Source organism: Lepidochelys kempii, chromosome 2, assembly GCF_965140285.1.
Source record: "Lepidochelys kempii isolate rLepKem1 chromosome 2, rLepKem1.hap1, whole genome shotgun sequence".
NCBI lineage: Eukaryota > Metazoa > Chordata > Testudines > Cheloniidae > Lepidochelys > Lepidochelys kempii.
Window position 1 is genome coordinate 182,193,441 of NC_136381.1, and position 19,281 is coordinate 182,212,721.

The 19,281-nt window shown below is 42.7% G+C and overlaps 1 protein-coding gene across 3 annotated transcripts in view; it reads right to left on the reverse strand.

Annotated features, from left to right (window-relative positions):
• Positions 1 to 19,281, reverse strand: part of BMPER (BMP binding endothelial regulator) — a 263,953-nt gene that overhangs the window by 88,949 nt on the left and 155,723 nt on the right. For all 3 annotated transcript variants that reach the window (XR_012157448.2, XR_012157447.2, XM_073332935.2), the window contains exon 14: positions 51 to 181. Coding sequence is in view for 1 of the 3 variants with exons in the window: in XM_073332935.2 (XP_073189036.1) it covers positions 51 to 181 (131 nt within the window). In the remaining 2 variants the exon portion in view is untranslated. The remainder of the gene's footprint in view (positions 1 to 50; positions 182 to 19,281) is intronic.

Below are 19,281 nucleotides of genomic sequence, written 5' to 3' on the forward strand. Positions count from 1 at the left end.
TCCTTCAGACTGTGCATTAAATTGCAACAAAGCAATCAGAGTATGCTTACCTGCACAATGCTGCTCAGGTTTCCATTGGACTTTCACCCCTTCTCTCTGACAGGTTCGGGCATAGGCAAGGAATGACTCACAATAGCAGTTTTTATGAACTGGACACTCACACATATCTGTTACACAGGACCTGCAAAAAACAGCCCAGAAACAAACAAGGAAAAAAAGTTTTGAAAAACAGCCCTCAAGGTTTGGAATTATTTTTTATATAATCATATACAGTTTAAAGCTGCAATAACCTGTGCTGGAGAAATGGCAAACAGGTTGAACACTTTTTACTCCCAAATCCACACAGAGGGTCTAATCTCTGCAGTTCTGCTATACTCTATTCTATATGCTCAGAGCTCCCAATTACATCAATGGGAGAGTCATATCAAAGTAGATAGCCCAGAACATGAGAGTCAAGAGCTGCCATGCAATGAGGATCCAAGGCTGTACGCTGCAATTAGGGAGCAAGGCAAAGACAATTTGTAGCAAAGACAATTTTGTCTTCATAAAGGCTCCATCTCAGCTCTACTGAATAATGTCTATTGCAACAACATTTAAGATTAATTCCCAGATTTAAGAGCATTATAAGGAGCAATGAAGACACACACAGTTACTATGCTATGAAGCCCTCAGGGTTCATGAAACAACTAGAGCACAGCAAAAATTTTCAGTTGAATAGTAAAATCACTAAAAAATGCAATTACAGGATGACAAAAGCTATTAATTAATTTGGCTCAAATTTGGCAAATACTTTTGGCCAGATAAATTAAAATTTAAATTTTGAAAATGTTAAAATATTTCATTTTGACATTTTTTTATTTTTCATTTTGAAATGTTTTGTTTTGAAATTTAGCTAGAGTTGGTTTTAAAGAGATTTACATGTACAAATACCTCAAAAATGTAACAGCTAGAAACCTGAAAAAAAAATTTTTGTTTCAGTGAGAAAAACTGAAAAATATTAGTTTTGGCTTGAAACAAATCAATTTTTTTTCTGCATTTTTCAGGTCGATCACCAAATCAAAACAAAACATGAAAAAAAACAAAACCCCAAAACCAAAAGCCACAAAACTCCCTAAGAACCAATTATTCATTCAGCTCTCAATTCAACGATCTTATTTCACTGAATAATCATAAACCATTGGAGTAAGTAAATCTGCTACTGCACATGTCTGTATACAAAATTAGCTCATCTAGAACATGTGTCAATTAGGCACAGGCTGAAAATACAAGAACTGATAAGAGGCAATGGATTTGCAAAGTTTGCCATTTGTGTATGCTTTATATTGTTGCAGTGTGCTGGAAACGTTAAGGGACTGATTTTCAGAGGTGCTGGGCACCCATAACTCTAAGTGAAGTCAGTGGGAGCCTGTGGCAGTGCTCAGCTATCTGAAAATCATTTCCCATTTTAGTATTCAGGTTCATCCCCTATTTTGTTCACTAGGATTAAAGCTATGTTTTAGTCACGGGTATTTTTAGTAAAAGTCATGGACAGGTCACAGGCTGCAAACAAAAATTCACAGGCCTGTGACCTCTCCATGAGTTTTATTAAAAATACCCACCATGTCTAAAACTTGGGCAGGGGTGCTCGGGAAGGGAGGAGGAGTCCAGGGGTGCCACGGGTGCTGGGGGAGGTGACCTGGGACCCCCGCTGGTACTGGGGGAGAGGTTGGCGGGGCTTACTACCAGCTCTGTCCCTGCAGCTCATAGACGGCGGAGGCAGGGCAGGGGCTCCTCTGCTGCTCCCGCCATAAGCACCAGCTGCTGCAGCTCCCATTGGCGGGGAACCACAGCCAATGAGAGCTGCAGGGGCAGGGCCTGCAGGAGCTTCAGGGTGGCCCCCCCACCCCAGGTAAGCACCCACACACACACCCCAAACCCTTTCCCCTATCCCTGAGACCCCTCCCACACACCCAAACTGCTGCTTCTGGCAGCCCCTGGGCCAGCACCAGCTACTGCAAAAGTCATGGAGGTCACGGAAAGTCACAGAATCCGTGACTTCCGTGACAGACTCGCTGCCCTATGTACGATTCACTGAACAAATTCCCCTTGATGAGTATCGTCCTACCACAGCATGCCCGCAAATCTTCATTGACATCCCAAAGCAGTGCTCTGAATGCATCAGGCACTGTTACTGAACATAAGTGGTTCCATCTTCCCCATATCATTTAGGAGGTATATCTCAAGGCTTGCCAACTTTCTAATGTCCGAAAACCAGACACCACAGCAGGAGCACAGGAACCTCCCTCTGTCCCTGCCTCGCCTCTTTCCCTGAGGCCCCGCCCCCACCCACTCCTCTCTCCCCATCCCTGGCTGCTTCCCTCTCCCCCTTCCTTGTCACTCGATCCTCTCCACCTTCCTCCCCTCCCTCACCAGCTGGGCTCCCTCTGCTCCAGGGCTGGGTCAGGAGATGCAGCCCCTGATGCAGAGCCTGCCTGCTCACAAGATGGAGGTTGGAGGTGGCCCTGGCTGAGCAGGGGCTGTTGCGGGATGATGACCCTGCACCTCTCCCCCACCCACAGTAACCAGACTTTTGTATCTCGTCAGTACATCTGACTGGAGCTGCACAGGTCCCCTTTCGACCAGACTTTCCAGTTGAAAACCAGACATGTGGCAACCAATATATCTCATTTCACAAAGCAGATTCCTGATGTGCTATCACAGGAAATTACTGTTGCAAAGAGAGTCTGTTGTATTTCCTGAAGACCTGTTAAGATATCAAGATAGTTTTATTCTCTCCTAGGCATCCTGTTATCCTCAACTAACCTTGCCTTATCAGCTTTTACTATTATGTATAATTCTTCATACAATAATTATTATATTATTGATATCCAAGGTGTTGGAGAGTGGGGAAGGTAGGATCATGCTTGCTTATGGCAGGCTGGCTGTGTGCATGCTGAGTTTCCACTTCGGGACTTATAAAACGTTACATTTGAGTCACTTCATCTGGTTTTGAGAACACAAAAATCACAGAGCTTCCTGCTGTGAGAGTTTCTGGCCACAGGGAAGAATGCCAGTTCCAACACCAAACCAGATCAGTTGCCTTAAGTTTAAGATAAGTCTCCATGCACAAAACAATGCGTCTAGATGAGCCAAACCCACAACTCCAGTTTCAAACACCCATAGACTTTGGACTAGTTTGGATCCAGATCCAAACAGCTCTAGTTCTTAGCCACTCCTTTCTGCCTGGATAAGCATCAAGGCTGGTATGGGTAACGTTAAATATTCCCTAAGAAAGATAACATATGAGTGTCAGAATGAACAGTTCTCTAATTTACTCCACTCTTATTGGCTTCAAGTTATTTCTACTTCTGTGAGTTGTATAAACCTGGGAAGAGCTGATGGGCCCAATCCTCTGGTTTGGCTGAGGTACAATCACAAGGGGTATGTGTGTTGTTTTTGCTTTGTTAATTAATTATCACTGCTGATCATTTTTGTACTTATTTAACAAAACTAAAAGTAAACAAAACTGTATAAAAGTTAATATTCGTCCATCATCAAAATAGAGACATTTTTTCTAATGAGATTCTTTAGTAACAAAAGTAATAAATTAATATTGAAATTGTTTGTTTAAAAAAATCACTTCTGAAGCTACAACGGAGAAAGTATTTGACCTATTAGATAGCAAAATACAGTCACTACTTCCCTCTCGTGGTCCAAGCTGGGAACTCCAGGCAATCCCTTCGTGTGATTGAAAGGGCAGCTTTTTGGGAGAACTTCAGGCAAAAGATGCTTTTTCTCTGAAGCCCGAACGATTGAGAGAAAATAGGGTAAATACTCTGGGTCAGTTTTAAAAAAAATATTTTTCTTATATGTCAGTAAAATTCTTAATTTCAATCTTATTAGATTTCCATTGGGAGTTTGTGTTTTTGTTTGGTTTGTTTTAGTTATTGAAACTTCCTCTGCCAAACAAGCAGCATGCCTCCTACTCCCTGCCCAGAAAACAAACAAACCATAGATTCTTGAATGCAATTTACAAGTTCTAACGCTGATCTGTGTCAAAAAAAAAATCTTTGTGATGTGGACACTGATTTTTGTTTTCTTTTTTCAATTTTGTTGCTGAGCCATGTCCTGCACTCCAGGGAATGATTTCAAAGTTCTGCTCCCCATCCCCTCTTTGCATCTCCTCTGATTCTATCGAATAAATTAGGAGACACTAATAAACAGATAGCTATAGGGATGTATCTGGAGGCTTAGGGAGTGTCCGTGCCCTACAACTGAAGCCCAGTTTCACCCAGAGAAACACCATTTTCTTATGATAGTATATTCTCTAATAATGGAACATTTTGACTTTGCTGTCCTCTGAAGTGTTCCAATTCTATTCCAAGGTGAAAACTTTTGTTTAATTAGACTTAAGACTGAGTGTATACAGGAACAGTCCAAGACATTTTGCCAACCAGAGCAGAAAACCTTTTTGGTGTCCCTCCCCTATTCCAGTAGAGCAACCAAGTCTAACTAAATAAATTAAAGGCGGCCAATCAATCAGTGGAGCAAAAGCCACACACCACACACCCAAGTGGCACAGCAATATAGCTAGAAGTTGGCACCCAGGCTGATGGCCATGATTGCCTGCCCCTAGACCAGCCCTGAGAGTACACATCAGTAACCTAAGATAAAAACATTACAGACGTATTGTAACATTCCCATAACCAAGCCCAGGAAATTCAGAGTTAAGGTTACACTTAAAAAAAAATCCCAATGTGTTAGGTAAGGAAGTGCAGTAAGGCAACCAAAACAGCCTTAATTTTGCGCTGTAGTGACACCATGCAATAAAAATATGATTATGATAAAGGCATTTTAGTATTTGTGGTCCTAAATTAGATTAAACTGATTTTAAAGACACATTAGGGTTTTAAATATATATCTTCCCTTTCCCCCCACCCCACCTCCCCAGTTTCACCACCTTTAGCAGTACGACAAAATCCTACACAGGGATCAAAAACTACACAACATGGGGGTTAGAAAACAGCTCCCTGATGACACTACAAGTTGGTTCAGGGGCACCCACTGGTTGAAAGAGCAGGCACACTTCCCTTATGTAAATTAATATAATTAGTTTATTTCTGGATACACACGCTCCCTGACTTATGCAATCGTTCCGTTCTGGAAAGCCTTGCATAACTCGAATTTTGTGGAATATAAGTCGGAAACATATACCCAAAGGTTACTCAAAAAACAAAAACAAAAAAACCTAACTCCTATTTCTAGCTTATGCACTTTTCCGCAAGTGCGAGTCCGCATAAGTCGAGTCTTGCGTAACCCGGGGAGCGTCTGTACATACAAATAACCACCTATTGTCAAACCACCAGGCACTTGTGTGATATTACAAGAAACATTGTGTCCAAATTCATTAGGATGATCTCTGTAAGCATCAGAAAAATCCTGAATTCAAACAGGGCAGTGAAACTCCTCATTCTGTTCCTATAACCTTCGGTATACCCTGCAGTGTTCTCCGACTTCAGTTTGGATGTGCTGTTCTTCAGAAAGGAACCTTCTTGATAACAAGAAGTGATTAACTAATTTGTGGGCTTATGTAAATAATGGACTGATGCCCACGGCTGGAGTGGGACTGATCAATTTAGAAAGATACACCCCTTCTCTTGTCTACTACAGATGAGATTGCAGTGGAATGCATCTTTAGGTCTACCAAGTATGGAAGTGGTATTATACAGGGCGAGAGTAAGACTAAATAGAGTTCAGAATGAAAAGACAACAGGACTTCAAATCTGCTTGCATTTTGTACAGGCTGAGGAAGAAGTGGGTTCATTCAGGACCTAAACTCTATTCTTTTCTGCCTTAACTTCCTATATTGAGGATACTTCAGAGTAAACTGGGGCCCTTTTCAAATCACTGGCCTGGAGCAGCCAGTTGTTTACTCTTTTGCTGGGGACAAATATCTCAAACTGGATTCCTTTTGATGCTGTATATACTTTGTGTGTGTGTGAGAGAAAGATGGCACTAATAGGGTGTGTATAATCACAAACTGTTGCAAGGGGAAATCCATGAAAGTGAAGGCATCCGGCAGCTGTCAGACACACCCTTGCGTTAGACAGCCCACATTGCTCCCACGTCTTCAAAGCAAACCAGAGGACTGCACTTCTTCAGCTAAAGGCCTTTTTCACATTAAACCATGGAAAGTGTCCAAGTCCCATAAGAGGGCAGAGAAATGAATCCTATGCTAAATGTACTATTAAAAAAGAAAAGAACAGAACAGAAGAGCAGCACAGTGGTTGCTGCTGCCTCTTACAATGCTGGGCAGTATTGAAATTGCAGATGTTTGGTGTTTTTCACTGAACATCTGCAGTTCCCTTTACTTCACAGGGAACAAGAAGTCAAAAAAAAAATCAATCACTAAGAGAGAATGTCTTTTTCATTTAATATTTTACTCCTTTCCTTTCACAACACTGATATGGTGTGTAGCACATATGAAAACATATCAGTACCTCCAAGCAAAGGCACTGCATAGATGAAAGGCAACATGAAAGTCAAGTTAAAAGACATGAACATTTTGGATTTAAAAACAGATACCAGCCAAATTGAAGGCCTAAATTTTAAACACCACATTTCCTTTACAGTGTGTAGCCTTCCATAATCTAACCCATACCGCAGTTAGACGGGTGGAAAATGGGATTAGCTGCACATTTACAAATTGAGAAGACCGTTCGAAGAGCCACCATTTCAAAGACAAGGATCATTCAGCAAGCCCAGCATCCTGGGAGATAGTTGTCTTAGGAGAACTCCATTTACTAGACTGCACAATCCAAGATTTAGTGGCTAATTTAACACCAGCAGTGAAGACATCCAAAGTCTATATGGCAGCCAAGCAAGTCACTGCCTTGATCACATTTCAGTGCTCACAGTTCAGCAGCAAGATGCAGGAGTTTTTTCCCTGATCCACAATGAGACCTCATTTTTCTTCCCTCATAAGGAAAAAAAGAAAACAAAATGGTTTCTATCAACATCAACATTGTTTTAAAATTGTTATAAGGGTTTGGTGGGTTTTGTTTTTGTTTTAAACAAAGGCCTCTAAAGGGTTTCCATTATTTGTTGTTCCCAAGTACTGTATAGAAGGAAGCTCAGAAGGGAAGAGGATGCCACACCCAAAAATATAATAGAAATGTTCACTCTTTTGCTTTTATTCATGTAAACTGTGTGTGTGGCTTTTCCCCTTTTTCTTTTTGGGTGTGTATGTGGGGGTAGGGTGGGGTGGGGGGACAATTACTCAAGTCTGAAGCTTGGTGTTTGGAGCTGAAGATACTTATTTCTTGAGTCTCTCTCAGGAAGATACTGACACTAACATCAGAGCAGCAAATAACTCATGCTGAAAGGTAATTTTGGAGCCTGAGCAAAATACAGAAGTCATTACATCATTCCCAATGCATTCAAAACACCTGCCTAGAGAACAGAACTGCCTAGTACGCTAAAGATTAGTCATTTTTCATGGGTCATTTCTTTCAAGACTAGAGTGCCAGATCTTTATCCCGTCTGGGCAGCTCCAACACTGAAGAACAGTATAAACCGGCCTTACATCAAGCAACTGGGATGTGGCAAAGTGACTCGCTATCCAGCACATCATCTTGGGGCTAAGTATGGTGTTCCAAGGTTTCTTCTCTGTAGTCCTGCCAACCAGATCTACTGGTGGTCCCTTTTTGCCCTGGGACTTCACCCTCCAGCCGGGTCACATTCGGTCTCACCCCTTTCGGGGTAATCTCAGTGCTTCACACCAGGTTGACAGCCCTGTCCAGGCCCAATATTCTTTCGGTCCCCTTGTGTTTGGGGTCTTCCCGGTAAGGCTGCAGGGAAACTCAGTCCCTCCCTCTACCCTGGGTTCTAGCCCAGGGATCCTTGTAGCAAGTGGTTAAGGGCACCCTGGTCACGCTTCTTTCCTGAGCTACTTCCTACATCAGCCTGCTTTCTCCTCGGGGAGCTCAATTTCTCAGTTGGGTAGGTGGGGTTGTCTGTCTCAGGGCTCAGACCTTAGTTCTAGTTCTCAAGGCAACAAAGGAAAGGAAATTAAATTAACATAAATAGGAGCAGCACCAACTTCTCTATCCTACCAGGATCCTCCAGCCATCTGCCCAACCACTCAGTGCTTGCAGGCCACCCAACATAGCTGTGACTCTCTCCCATGCTCTTTTCTGGGAGCAGAGGCTGAGAGATCTATACCTCCCTAGGCTGGGGCCTTCTGAACTCAGCTTCTCCTTTTCAAGGCTCCTCCTCCAAGACTAGCATGCCTGTAGGTGCACTGGGGCAAGGCTGCTTGCTTTTCAACCCCTTCTTACCTGGTGTGGGGTTTGTATATCCATCACATAGGGATTCCTCTGAAATGGGGGAATCCCCAGGTGGAATAAAGCCAGCATAACTGAATCTTCACTTCCCCTTTCTGGACCCCCAGCCACCAGGTTGCTGAACTTGCTCACTGGGAGTGTGGGAGCATAAAGGCTTCATGCAACCTCTCTCTCCTTGAGTCCTGTGTTGAGCACGGCTTGGCCAGATCTGAAAACTGCAGCCCAGAGATGTTTACTGTAGGGAGCTCTCATTCTTTTAAAAAGGGGCATTGGCTAGAATGTTTGAGAGTTCTGCGACTGTTCCTGGGAATTCCAGGTTGCAAAGGCAGCCGTGGTTTATAGGTTACAGTAATGGACTAGGAACCAGAAGGGTCTGGGATTCAAACTTATCTAAACTGCAGACTTACTTTGTGACCGTGGCTAAGTTACTTGAACTCTTTGTGCCTCAGACAGTCCAGATGAAAAATCTGGTGAGAGGCAGAATCTCACTATAAACTGGATGCTGCATCTGAGCTGAAGTTTCCTGGGCATGTGTGTTACACGAATACACTTTCTACAGTTCTAATGTAACTTTCTGTGAATGCCAAGCTTCCTGTTCCATATATATATATATATATATATATATATATATATATATATATATATATATATATATATATATGTACACACACACACACACACATACATACATACATACTTGGCACTCTGAGTTAGTTAAAACTGTAGAAGATGCCCCTATTCACCCTTCCACTGCCAAAGGATCCTTCCAAATATGTTCGTTAAAGGAGTTTTGTAATTTGGGGTATAAGGGTATATTCAAATTCAGTGATTTTTTTTTTAACCTTTAAAGTCCTGGAAAAAACCTACAATGCATTTTGGATTTCTCAGCACATGCCATTCCTTTCAAAATATTTCTGGGTGTGCAATTTCAGAACCCATACTTCCCATCCAAAATGTAAGAAAATATGCTACTTTTCAACTCAATGCAATAAATGCAGGCCAGTGTAAAACCTTTTAAATTTATACTATGCTGCGTAACCCATCCCTAAAAACCTACAATATGTGCTACTAAAAATATTAACCAAAGGCTTTCTTAAAAGTGCCAAGAACTATTATATATGTATTATTAACCTTTATACAATGAGAACTCTGAGCCAGATTTGCTTTTTATTGCTTTAACCAACAATACTCCGCATTAATCTTATAAAATGAATAATGAAATGCCCTGGAACATTTTCTAAAACCACACAAAATAAAGTTCTCAGGATTGCACAACCCTAACACGCACCTCAATCTTCTTTGAATCTGGAGCCAGTGTTAAAGGCAGTTAAAACAAAAAAGAAAAGAAAAGCCCTCTCATTTTCTCATAATAGTCTCCCCATGATGCACTGGGTGGGCTTTGTCTGTTTTGTGCTATAAAATCCAGGTTCTTGAAAAGGAAAGCCTGTATAAAAGCTCTTCAGTAAAAAACACTTGAAGTTGGGCTGAAGAAGACAATCAGGTCCCTACACTCAGCCTCAGGCAGAATTCTGCCTGACTCAGTCAGAATGTTTTCTGGAGCTGCAGGGAAACACACAGTACAGCAGCAGATCCACCACCCTTTGAAACGGTCCATCAGGCACTTACTTCCATGCCGGCCAGCTCCATCAACTGGGGTGCAGGAGGTCTGGGGCCATGGTCCCACACTCATTCCACCCCTTTTCAGGACACAGGAGGCATTTTGTGCCCTCTTCCTCCTTGTGTGTATTGGTATAGGGCTGATCAAAATCTAGCTCTTAAGGGAGAAACATCGTTAAGGGGCTCCTCATTAAGAACATTTTTGGACTAGAGTAAGCCTGTAGAGTTCATATCTTAATGTCTTTCAGACAAGGGGCCAATAGCTAGGCACTCTGCAGCATGCCAGTCAAATCCTGTTTATCTTAATCTTGTTAGCAGTATTCATGCAAGTAGTCCCATTAATTTCAGTGTAACTAATGCAAACAGGATTTGGCCCTCTGAAGTCATCTACAGCCTAGATGTGTGGTTGAGATGAAGAGTAAAAGGACCTCAATAAGTCTGCTTTGGAGCAGGCATCTCCCTGATCTTGTTACAGAAAGGCAACATGCATAGGATATGTAGACCAATATAAAGAAAGAGAAGGGAATTTTACGACTCCCATCTGCAATACAGGAACTCAGTGTCTGCAAACCACATATCAGTTTCGCTAATTCACATCTGTGTTCATCTGTTTGCAAATATATATCCTAAAATGTGGTAAAAACTGCTCCAATGTTATGTCTGATAATGCAGATAATGATGAGTATGTCCATCTGTAAAACCACATGGAGGAAAAATGATAGGAGGGAGCATTGCATATAAAAGCATATTTGAGTTCAATGATAAAAAACATAGGTCAGCTCTTAAAGATCTTTCATAGGTCTTCCATAGGACCAGGTGTACCCCTTTCTCACACCTGACAGGTATTTTCTCGTCATCACTTCCTCATTGGGGGTATAACTAGGATTGTAATAATTGCTGGACTCTTCTGGCCAAACCTGCCCACCCCCAACAACCCCCCCGACATGCAATTATTTTGCAGTGTTATACCAATCAAAGTTACCTATTACTTATTCTGCTGTTTCAGGGTCTTATATTACATATATATGTATATGCTCAACACTAAGGCTGTTATTGCAAATTGCATTGCAGATGCAGAGCCACTGCAACATAATGAAATTTTCAGTCTCCTCTGCCAGGGAAAAAAAATCAATAATATTAAGCAGCCTTGGAAGTACATAATATGTATAACTTTATATTTTTCTCTTCGTCTTGGCTTGATTTTTAAAGCAGGCTTAGGGTTTTTGCAGGTACCACTAGAAGCTCTTTTTTGAAATCATGCTATCTACAGAGCGAGAGAGACATAAATATTCATAGGCATAAAAAAGATACAATTTTTTCACACTCTGCAAACATGGTGGAAATCAATCAAGTCTTATCACTGCACCAGTTATTCTACTAGTCAGAAAGCTCACCAGTGTATAGGGCTGCCCTCATTTGAAAAACGATGACAAAAGCCAGAGATTTTTCAGGATTTTTCTAACCAATTTTTAAAGCCTCAGAAATTGCTGGGAGATTTTTAAAGCCACAGCTCCAGTGAAATATGAACAAAATAAAGAGATTATTGCTATAGTGAGAACACTGCAAAGTTTAGATCCTCTATTTTAAAAAAAAGTCACAATAGATCATTTCCTTATTTCCATTAAAAAAATAAAAAGAAAAAAGAAAGCAATGGTGCAGTATCTGGAAGTGCCCAAAAAAAAAAAAAAATACATCACATGCAATGAAAAGCAAAATGAGAGCAAGGAGCGAGAACTGTTTCCAAAATATAAACACAACTGAAGTTATCATCAGCTTCTGATGATGATTCACCGTGTTCATATCCTAGGAGGTCTTGTGATAGTAATAATAAACAGGTTGTCTAGTTTAAAGTCTTACAGTCATTACTCATTACAGCACCCTCCCTGACTTAACCCACACAAAGTTAATGAAAATCAAACTTATTCTTCCTCTAGGTGGCTGCAGAGCATTTAAAAAGCCACGGTCTCCAGATGGAAATTCTATTTAGACAGCTATCTCTTTCTGCAGATAGGCCCTGATCCTGCTCCAACTGAAAACAAAAGCCAAATTCCCATTGCCTTTTCAGGAGCAGGCCCATACTGTATTTTAAAAGCTGTTTCATTCTTTGTTCTATATTCAGAATATTTGACTGAAAACAGGATCTTTTATTATAAGAGTCCATCTGATCCTGCTTACCTGAATTCTAATCCTCAACCATTTGTGTGCTCCATTTCTGACTAGTTTCCTGCAGGGTCTTGAGCAAGTCACTTAATCTCTCTGTGCCTCAGATTCTCCAATTGTAAAATGGGGATTATAATATTTATTTACTAATCTACTTCCCTGTGGGGGTGTTAAACTTAATTCACTGCTACACATGAAGCACATCGAGCACCTTAGATGAAAGGTGTGCATGTGGTACCAACTTGGCAGTAGTTTTTCTGCTCCCATGGATTTTTCCACAGGTGGGGCGCCTCAGGGCCCATGTCACCAAGAAATCATGAGCAGATTAACTCTCTGAAAACAAAGATCCTGTTTTCATGCCAATAGCCCTAGCAAGAAAAGAGGAGAGAACAGGAAAAACATAAAATACAGTATGATAAATAGAAGGAATTTAAAAAAACAAAACAGGATCTTTTCAGCATTTTCCATTTGGTTCCTTGCAGTGCAAGTTTTGGACTGCAATTCCTTCATGCCCTCAAGGTGGTCTGCATTTTATTATGTTAGCATGGCAGCCCAGTTTATTCCTAGCAGAGCTACTGTGTGCGAAACATTTCCATCCAGATCGGCAGGAGTAACAGCCACATCTAATTTCTGCCACTGATTTTCAGAGCAAGAATTTAACTGGCTTTTTCCACATGCAAAAGAAGTTTGCTCTTTTGTGGTTGTTAAGTGATCACCTCACAATGGGTACAGTGCTGAAGAACAAAGCTGATGTAACATTTGGATGTATCTAACCTTATCCACATGGTGGCTACATCTCAGATGGGATACCAAAGAAAACCAACCAACAAGCCCACACACAGAAAAGAAGAGGAAATAAAGTTTATGGGTCAAGGGCAGGTGAGCTAGAATCAGGAGAGATTGCTGGAAGCTCATTCCCCCCTGCCTCAGACCCCGTTTATTGATGCAGTTTACAGCCAGAGTTTAGATAGGTGCATTGCATTAGGGAGAGAAGAAATACCAACACGAGAAGCCCTGGAAAGGGTGGGATGAGGGGAGGGCCACGTTCCTGGACACCAGGCAATGCTGGGGGGAGTAGTGGGTAAGTGCTGGGTACGTTTGCCAAGTTCCACCCAGAACGAGGTTGAGGTACATTTAATGGGGTTCTAGGAAGTCAAGAAACCTGTAGTGCCATACTCGTTGTGTGGATAAAAAGAGGGCTTGCTCTCCAGGGCTGCCTTTCTTGAAAACTTCATAAGCACCAATAAAAAAATTAACGAGCACTTCAGGAAAATGTCAAAATAAAGGGGAAATTGCCAGTTCTTTACCATTCAATTCATGTGTGTCTAGGTGTTTAGAGTTTTAGGGGCAGAGCACCAGTGAGTGTGAACTGTCACAGTTCCAGGGAGAGCTGTGGTAACATACACCCACTGATGGCTCTCCCATTTCATTTGTTAAGACTCATTAAAAATAAAAAGCAGCTACAATTTAATATTCTTGTGGGGCTGGAAAGAGCAATGAGCAGATACGTAGGTCTAGTGGGGCAGGAAAAAGGAAATGGGACATATTTCATAATATGAGAAAGAGTAAAGCAAAAAAGAGGAGAATGAAAGGCAGAAGGACGTCCTTGTTAAGGGCATGAACCCAAGAGATGTTAAGCATCTCTCTCTCCAAGTAAACCAGTCAAGTCAAAAAGAGTTTGCATTTGGGTTGACTAGGTTTAGTTGCTGGCAGAAGGTATTGATATAGCCAAGTGTGAGGCAGCTTTTCTGACTGGAAAGCCAGCTGTCTACCATCTCTTTAAGGCATTGATAATTGTAATGCCTAGGCTCCAAGGTACAATTCCAAAATGTGAAGAGTGTGACACTGATATGATACTAGCAGAAAGGGCAGAGTCCTCAGAGTCAAACACCATGGGAACAAAAGACACAGAAAGAAATGGAGGCTAAAATAGAAAGGCCCATAGTAAACATCTCCAGATGCAGTTGTTTGTGGTGAGGGCTGAACCAGTGAGGAAGAAAGCACACACCCATGTAGCATCCAGCAGCCCAAAAAAGAAAACCAACATGACTGGTGTAGAAATATTCTTTGAGATCAAAAGTCCGCTAGCAATAAAATCTGCCTCTTGTGTTGAAAAATGTAGATGGAAGGAGGATGCACACTCTCACTCATGGGAACATCTGCTGGAAGAAGCCACTTAAGTAACCATGCAACAACATGGGAGAAACATCTGCAGTGTGTAGCCCACCAGCTGTGCAGGAATATCAATACTTCAAATATCTACAGTGCATTTCCTCTGAGTATTGCAAGCATTTTCCAAACAAGTTAAGCTTCACAACACCACTGTAAGGTAGATATTTAACGGAAGGATTTTTTTTCATCCAGCACTGAAATGAAGCTGGCTCTGAGTGAAATGCAACACCTGTTTATCAACAGACAGCACAACCAAACCGTTTTCAGGATAGGAAGTAAGGAAAGTTCCATAGTTAATTCAAACAGCAGGAGAAATTTAGGTAGGCAGAATGTAATTTCTAGAACTGAAATTTAGCCATGTTATCGTGGATATTAACCCCTTTCTGCTGTTACAGGAAGTACAAATACAAGTTGTCAATCATTGGCTTTATGTCATATGACATTTCAATAAGAGCCCTGGGTATCTGTAACTAGTAAATAGTTAATAGGTGAGGTGCCAGGAGATGGTGCTCAGGAACATACAACATAGTTTCTGGGTTTTGTAAACCAAGAAAACTTATTTTTTACATTTCAAATGGCTCCCTTAGTATAGTTCTTTATATCAGCCTCTAAAAGGCACTTCCACCATCACTCAGGCTCCTAACCTCATACTGGGGGTATTGATTCAACCCAGATTTTCAGGGAAGAATGCTGTCACTCACCCCACTTCCTACAGCATTGTGTGTGTTTCTTAGGGTTTTCCTACCTGAGTAATAGCCTGGTCTGATCTTGCTCAGTTTGTGAGAGTGGAATATATGTCACTACAAGGCTGCAGAAAAAAAAAAAGAAGTTGGAGGAGACAACAAAAAGGAGAGTATTTATTTAATTACCAAAGACAAGCACCCCAGGGAGCAATCTGACTTCCACTGTCTGCTTCTTAGCACAACCACTTTTCAGGCTAACAGCAATGTTAGCATAGGAAGCAGTCTGACCGTGATGTGGAATGTGATGATGTAACAGGCAACGTAAAATGCACACCAACTCTCAATCAGATGGTGCAAAGTACTAATGGAAAAATTGTACAAAATATTGTGCAGGAGAAACCATCCTAAATGTTGGCCTCAAATCCAAAAAACTATTGTATTTCGATCTGACTAAAAGTCCTCGCTGTGTTTTCTGGGTATAGGTTGCACTAAAGTGTGGTATAGGAGGGAGCAGGTAGCTAAGAGACATACTGGTACTTTGGCTATCAAATGCATCTCACACATTCTGCAGTTGGAAACAAGTTAAACTATTAACTCTCACACACATACATGTGCAGGGGCAATACCTGGTCTCAGATGAAGTGGTTAGCCTCAGCTCAGCTTCCCCCCTTTTCGCAGAGGTGTTCAGGGAAATTACATTAGTTGGCTGCTTGGGAGACTAATGCTGTTTGTTTCATGGTTAGAATTTTCAAGAGTGCTTAGTGCTGGCCTAACTCTACTTCGACTGAAGTCAATGGTAAAACTTCCACTGACTTCAGCAGCAGAATAGTTAGACCAATGTTGAGAGCCTTTGAAAAATCCCACCAGCATGGAGAAGAGTGGTTATACCATGGCTGTATACCTAGTTTCCTCATCCCATTGAAACAAGCAGTCTGTAACAGCTGCCCCCAGCCAAATCACTGCCTCCTTTTCCCAAGTGATGCATGCTATATATCTGTACCAGTTACTAAGCCCCTCTGAGCCCTGAAGAAGCACAGAAGCAACTATCTAGCTTCAAATACTCCATAAAATGAACATGTTCTTTGGATGAATAAAGGGCTTTTTAGTATATTTTCATTTGGTTGTTTTTGTTATTTCTTTCTCTCTTGCACATTGGTTTTCGATGTTCATTTTGTGTATGAGTTAACTATATTTTGAAGTTGTCAATAAAAAGATTTTTCTTCATTAAAAATACACTTTACAACAAAATATTAGGAAAGCAGCTCCTCCTCCAGATTTTGCTATATTTGCCAAAATCTAAGTTCCCTTGCAATGGTTCATGATTTCACAAATAAAGCTGTGTGAACTTTTTTTGGTCCACAGCGGAGTTCATACAAATCTTATTTTTTCCAGTTTTGTTCTCCATACTTGTGTCCTTTGAGTTTCAGGTTCAAAAAAACCCCAGAACTCAAAGAGTAACACAGCTGAAACCACCAGTGTTGAAACCAGAGCATTCAGGTTGAAACCATAGTGTTGCACCATTTCGATTAGGCAGGATGTGATGGCATGGAGGTAATCCGAGCATGCCCCCTTCTGGTCAGGAATGGCACTGCAGGTGAGCACCTGCCTCAATTCCCCTTTACCAGGGCATAAGCAAGTCCAACAGGCTTTCCAGTATTAAAGAAGCCTCTCCTCAGAGGGTCTCATTATTTAACTGAAAAGGACAGAACAAAAACAAACGAAAGCTTCACTCAGCTATGCCACAGGAAAGCCTCCACCTCTGAACTAATCAGTCTTATGTCTTGCCCCGATAGCCACAGAGCGCTCTCAGGCTGAATTCCCTTCTGAGCAGAGACCCAAGCTCCAGGCATTTGTCCAGATGCCACTCATCCCCAGACTGTGCATCACTCTTTGCTAAGCAAGTCCCTAGTAGTCCCACAGGAGGTCCCACATGCAGTTAGTTCTCCTGGGCTCCTCCAGTCTGTTGCCTGGGAGCACTTTCTCTCTGGACCAGTTCCTTTTTGTGAGCCTCTGCTGTCCAGGGAGACCCCACTGGACGTAGCTTCCTAACCAGCCCGGCAGTCCCCCTGAGGAGTGTCTCCCTCACCTCCAGAGCTTTCTCAATTCTGGGGCTTCCTAACTGAACCTTCATAAGCCTTTATGTAACTAGGCAAGGTGCTCCTTACCATGTAATTAACTCCCACCCAACTACTTAGGCAATTAACCATCCACAAGTGGATCTGGATTGGCTCATTCTCCTTAGTAGAGTCTGTTACAGATAGGCTCGGTACCTCACCCCAGAGGCCAGGTGCCCTGTGACACAGGAACATGAACCAAAACCCTAGATCCAAGAGCACTCCCACACCTACATCTAGATCCAAATACTTTGTCTGGTCTTTATCAGTAACAGACAAAACCAGCCCCATCCCTTCCACATATGCAAGGCTGATCCTCAGAAGTTTGACTCTGAATCCAGATTCATAGCTTGTATGTTGGGTCCATTCTAGTTTCCACCCTAAACCATAAATCAGCCCAGTTTCACTAAAAGTGGCTGAGGTTCTCTAAAGCCTCCAGGCTGGGATCTCTGCCACGCTTTCCTTGCCCAAATGCTGGGTTAACAATAAAGCATTAAATTTGTTTTCCCTAATTGAGTAACTTTGCAGCAGGGCTGGGGAGCTAGGGGGGAATCACATCATACATAGACTGTCCTAAATATCACCAACCCATGAGACTGCTAGCCCCAGGTCTTCTGCACAAGGTCTGCACTGAGCTTGAATCCCCCCTCAGAATCCCCCTGAGACAGTGACCCTTCCCACTTTCCTCCCCATATCTAAACCTCTTTTACAGGGGGAAGGTGGAAGATCTGCTGCTGCTGGAAGGGAAGAGGGGGTGGGGGTCTCCCGCCAAAATGAACCCCTTCCAGGGCATTAAGCAGTCTGATAAACTAGCAGTTCTTAATAAGAGTCTTTAGTTATGGCTCTGGGCCCCTTTAAATACTGCCATTTGCTCAGGTTTCTAACCAGCCTTCCCCCTTCATGGGGTTTACGCCACTTCTACCTGTGGTCAGCAGGGGAACCCAGGCCCACCCAATACGCCAGGTTCCAGCCCAGAGAACCTATAAACAACAGCCATGTCCTGCCCACTTCAATTTGTTGCTGCTGCTTCCCTTTGCTTCTTCTCATCTGGCACCTTTATCTTCACACCACAGGGTTAAAGGTCTCAAGTCCTTTCTCTCCCCCTGCATAAGCAAGTGCAGCAAAAACCAAACTCGGGTTATCCCTCAAATACCTGGGGGCAGGGGTGGGACAGGGCGCTCACCAGGGCCGGCTCTACCTTTTTCACTGCCCCAAGCGGCGAAGGAAAATGCCACCAAAGAGGGAGCCAGAGGAGGAGCTGCCGCAGGCATGCCGCCAAAGAGGGAAGGGGAGGAGCTGCCGCTGCCATGCCACCGAAAGCCGCCACAGTGCCGCCCTTTCCCGTTTGCCGCCCCAGGAACCTGCTTGCTAGGCTGGTGCCTAGAGCCAGAGCCGGAGCCGGAGCCGGCGCCGGCCCCGACCAGGATCCACCCTGCTAAGCCCCTGAAGCTTCTTTTATCTGAGCCTGCTGGGCTCTGATTGGCTGCTTCTGTGAGGCCTCTCCAGGCATGCCTGGAGGACCCACCTCCACTGGTGCTTTCCTGGGGCGGGGTATAGCAGAGCCTCGGGGCCCCCTGGAGGGAGCCGGAAAGGCCCGGTACACCTCATCAGATTGGCTGAATCCTGCGTGTCATTTTAGGCAAATCTTGTTTGGATTGTCCAAGTAAGAAGGTGGGTATTAGGGCTATTGCTGAACTCTTAATGAAAGGCTTGTCTTGACAATGGAAGAGGCTAGCGCTGCCTGAATAGAAAAGGCTGCATTTTTCCAATAACCTTGTAAAAATCTGTTAAACTGGCTAAGCGTCATCAGTCATGATGGCAATCCCAACACCAATTTTCCTTTCCCTGTCCTCTGTGCAGGTCAATAAACCACATCTAATCATACAGATATTTTTCCACATGAGAACCAAACAGGGGACTGTAAGGTGAAAGGCTAACAAGAAATCATTTAGCTAGGTGTAGTTCTTTGTCCATGTACAAATAATAGAGCATTATATCATATTACACAGCTGACTTTGCAGGGTCCCTGATTCAAGAAAGCATCCCTATTCAGGAGAGCAGTTCAATACATGCTTAACTTTAGGCATGTACTTAGGTGCTATTCTGAATACGGATGGACTTAAGTACATGCATAAGGGAATAGGGGCCAGGCAGAACAATCTCACCTACACTGGGCTAGATTATGTCACTAAGTTATTGGTCTGCATTGGG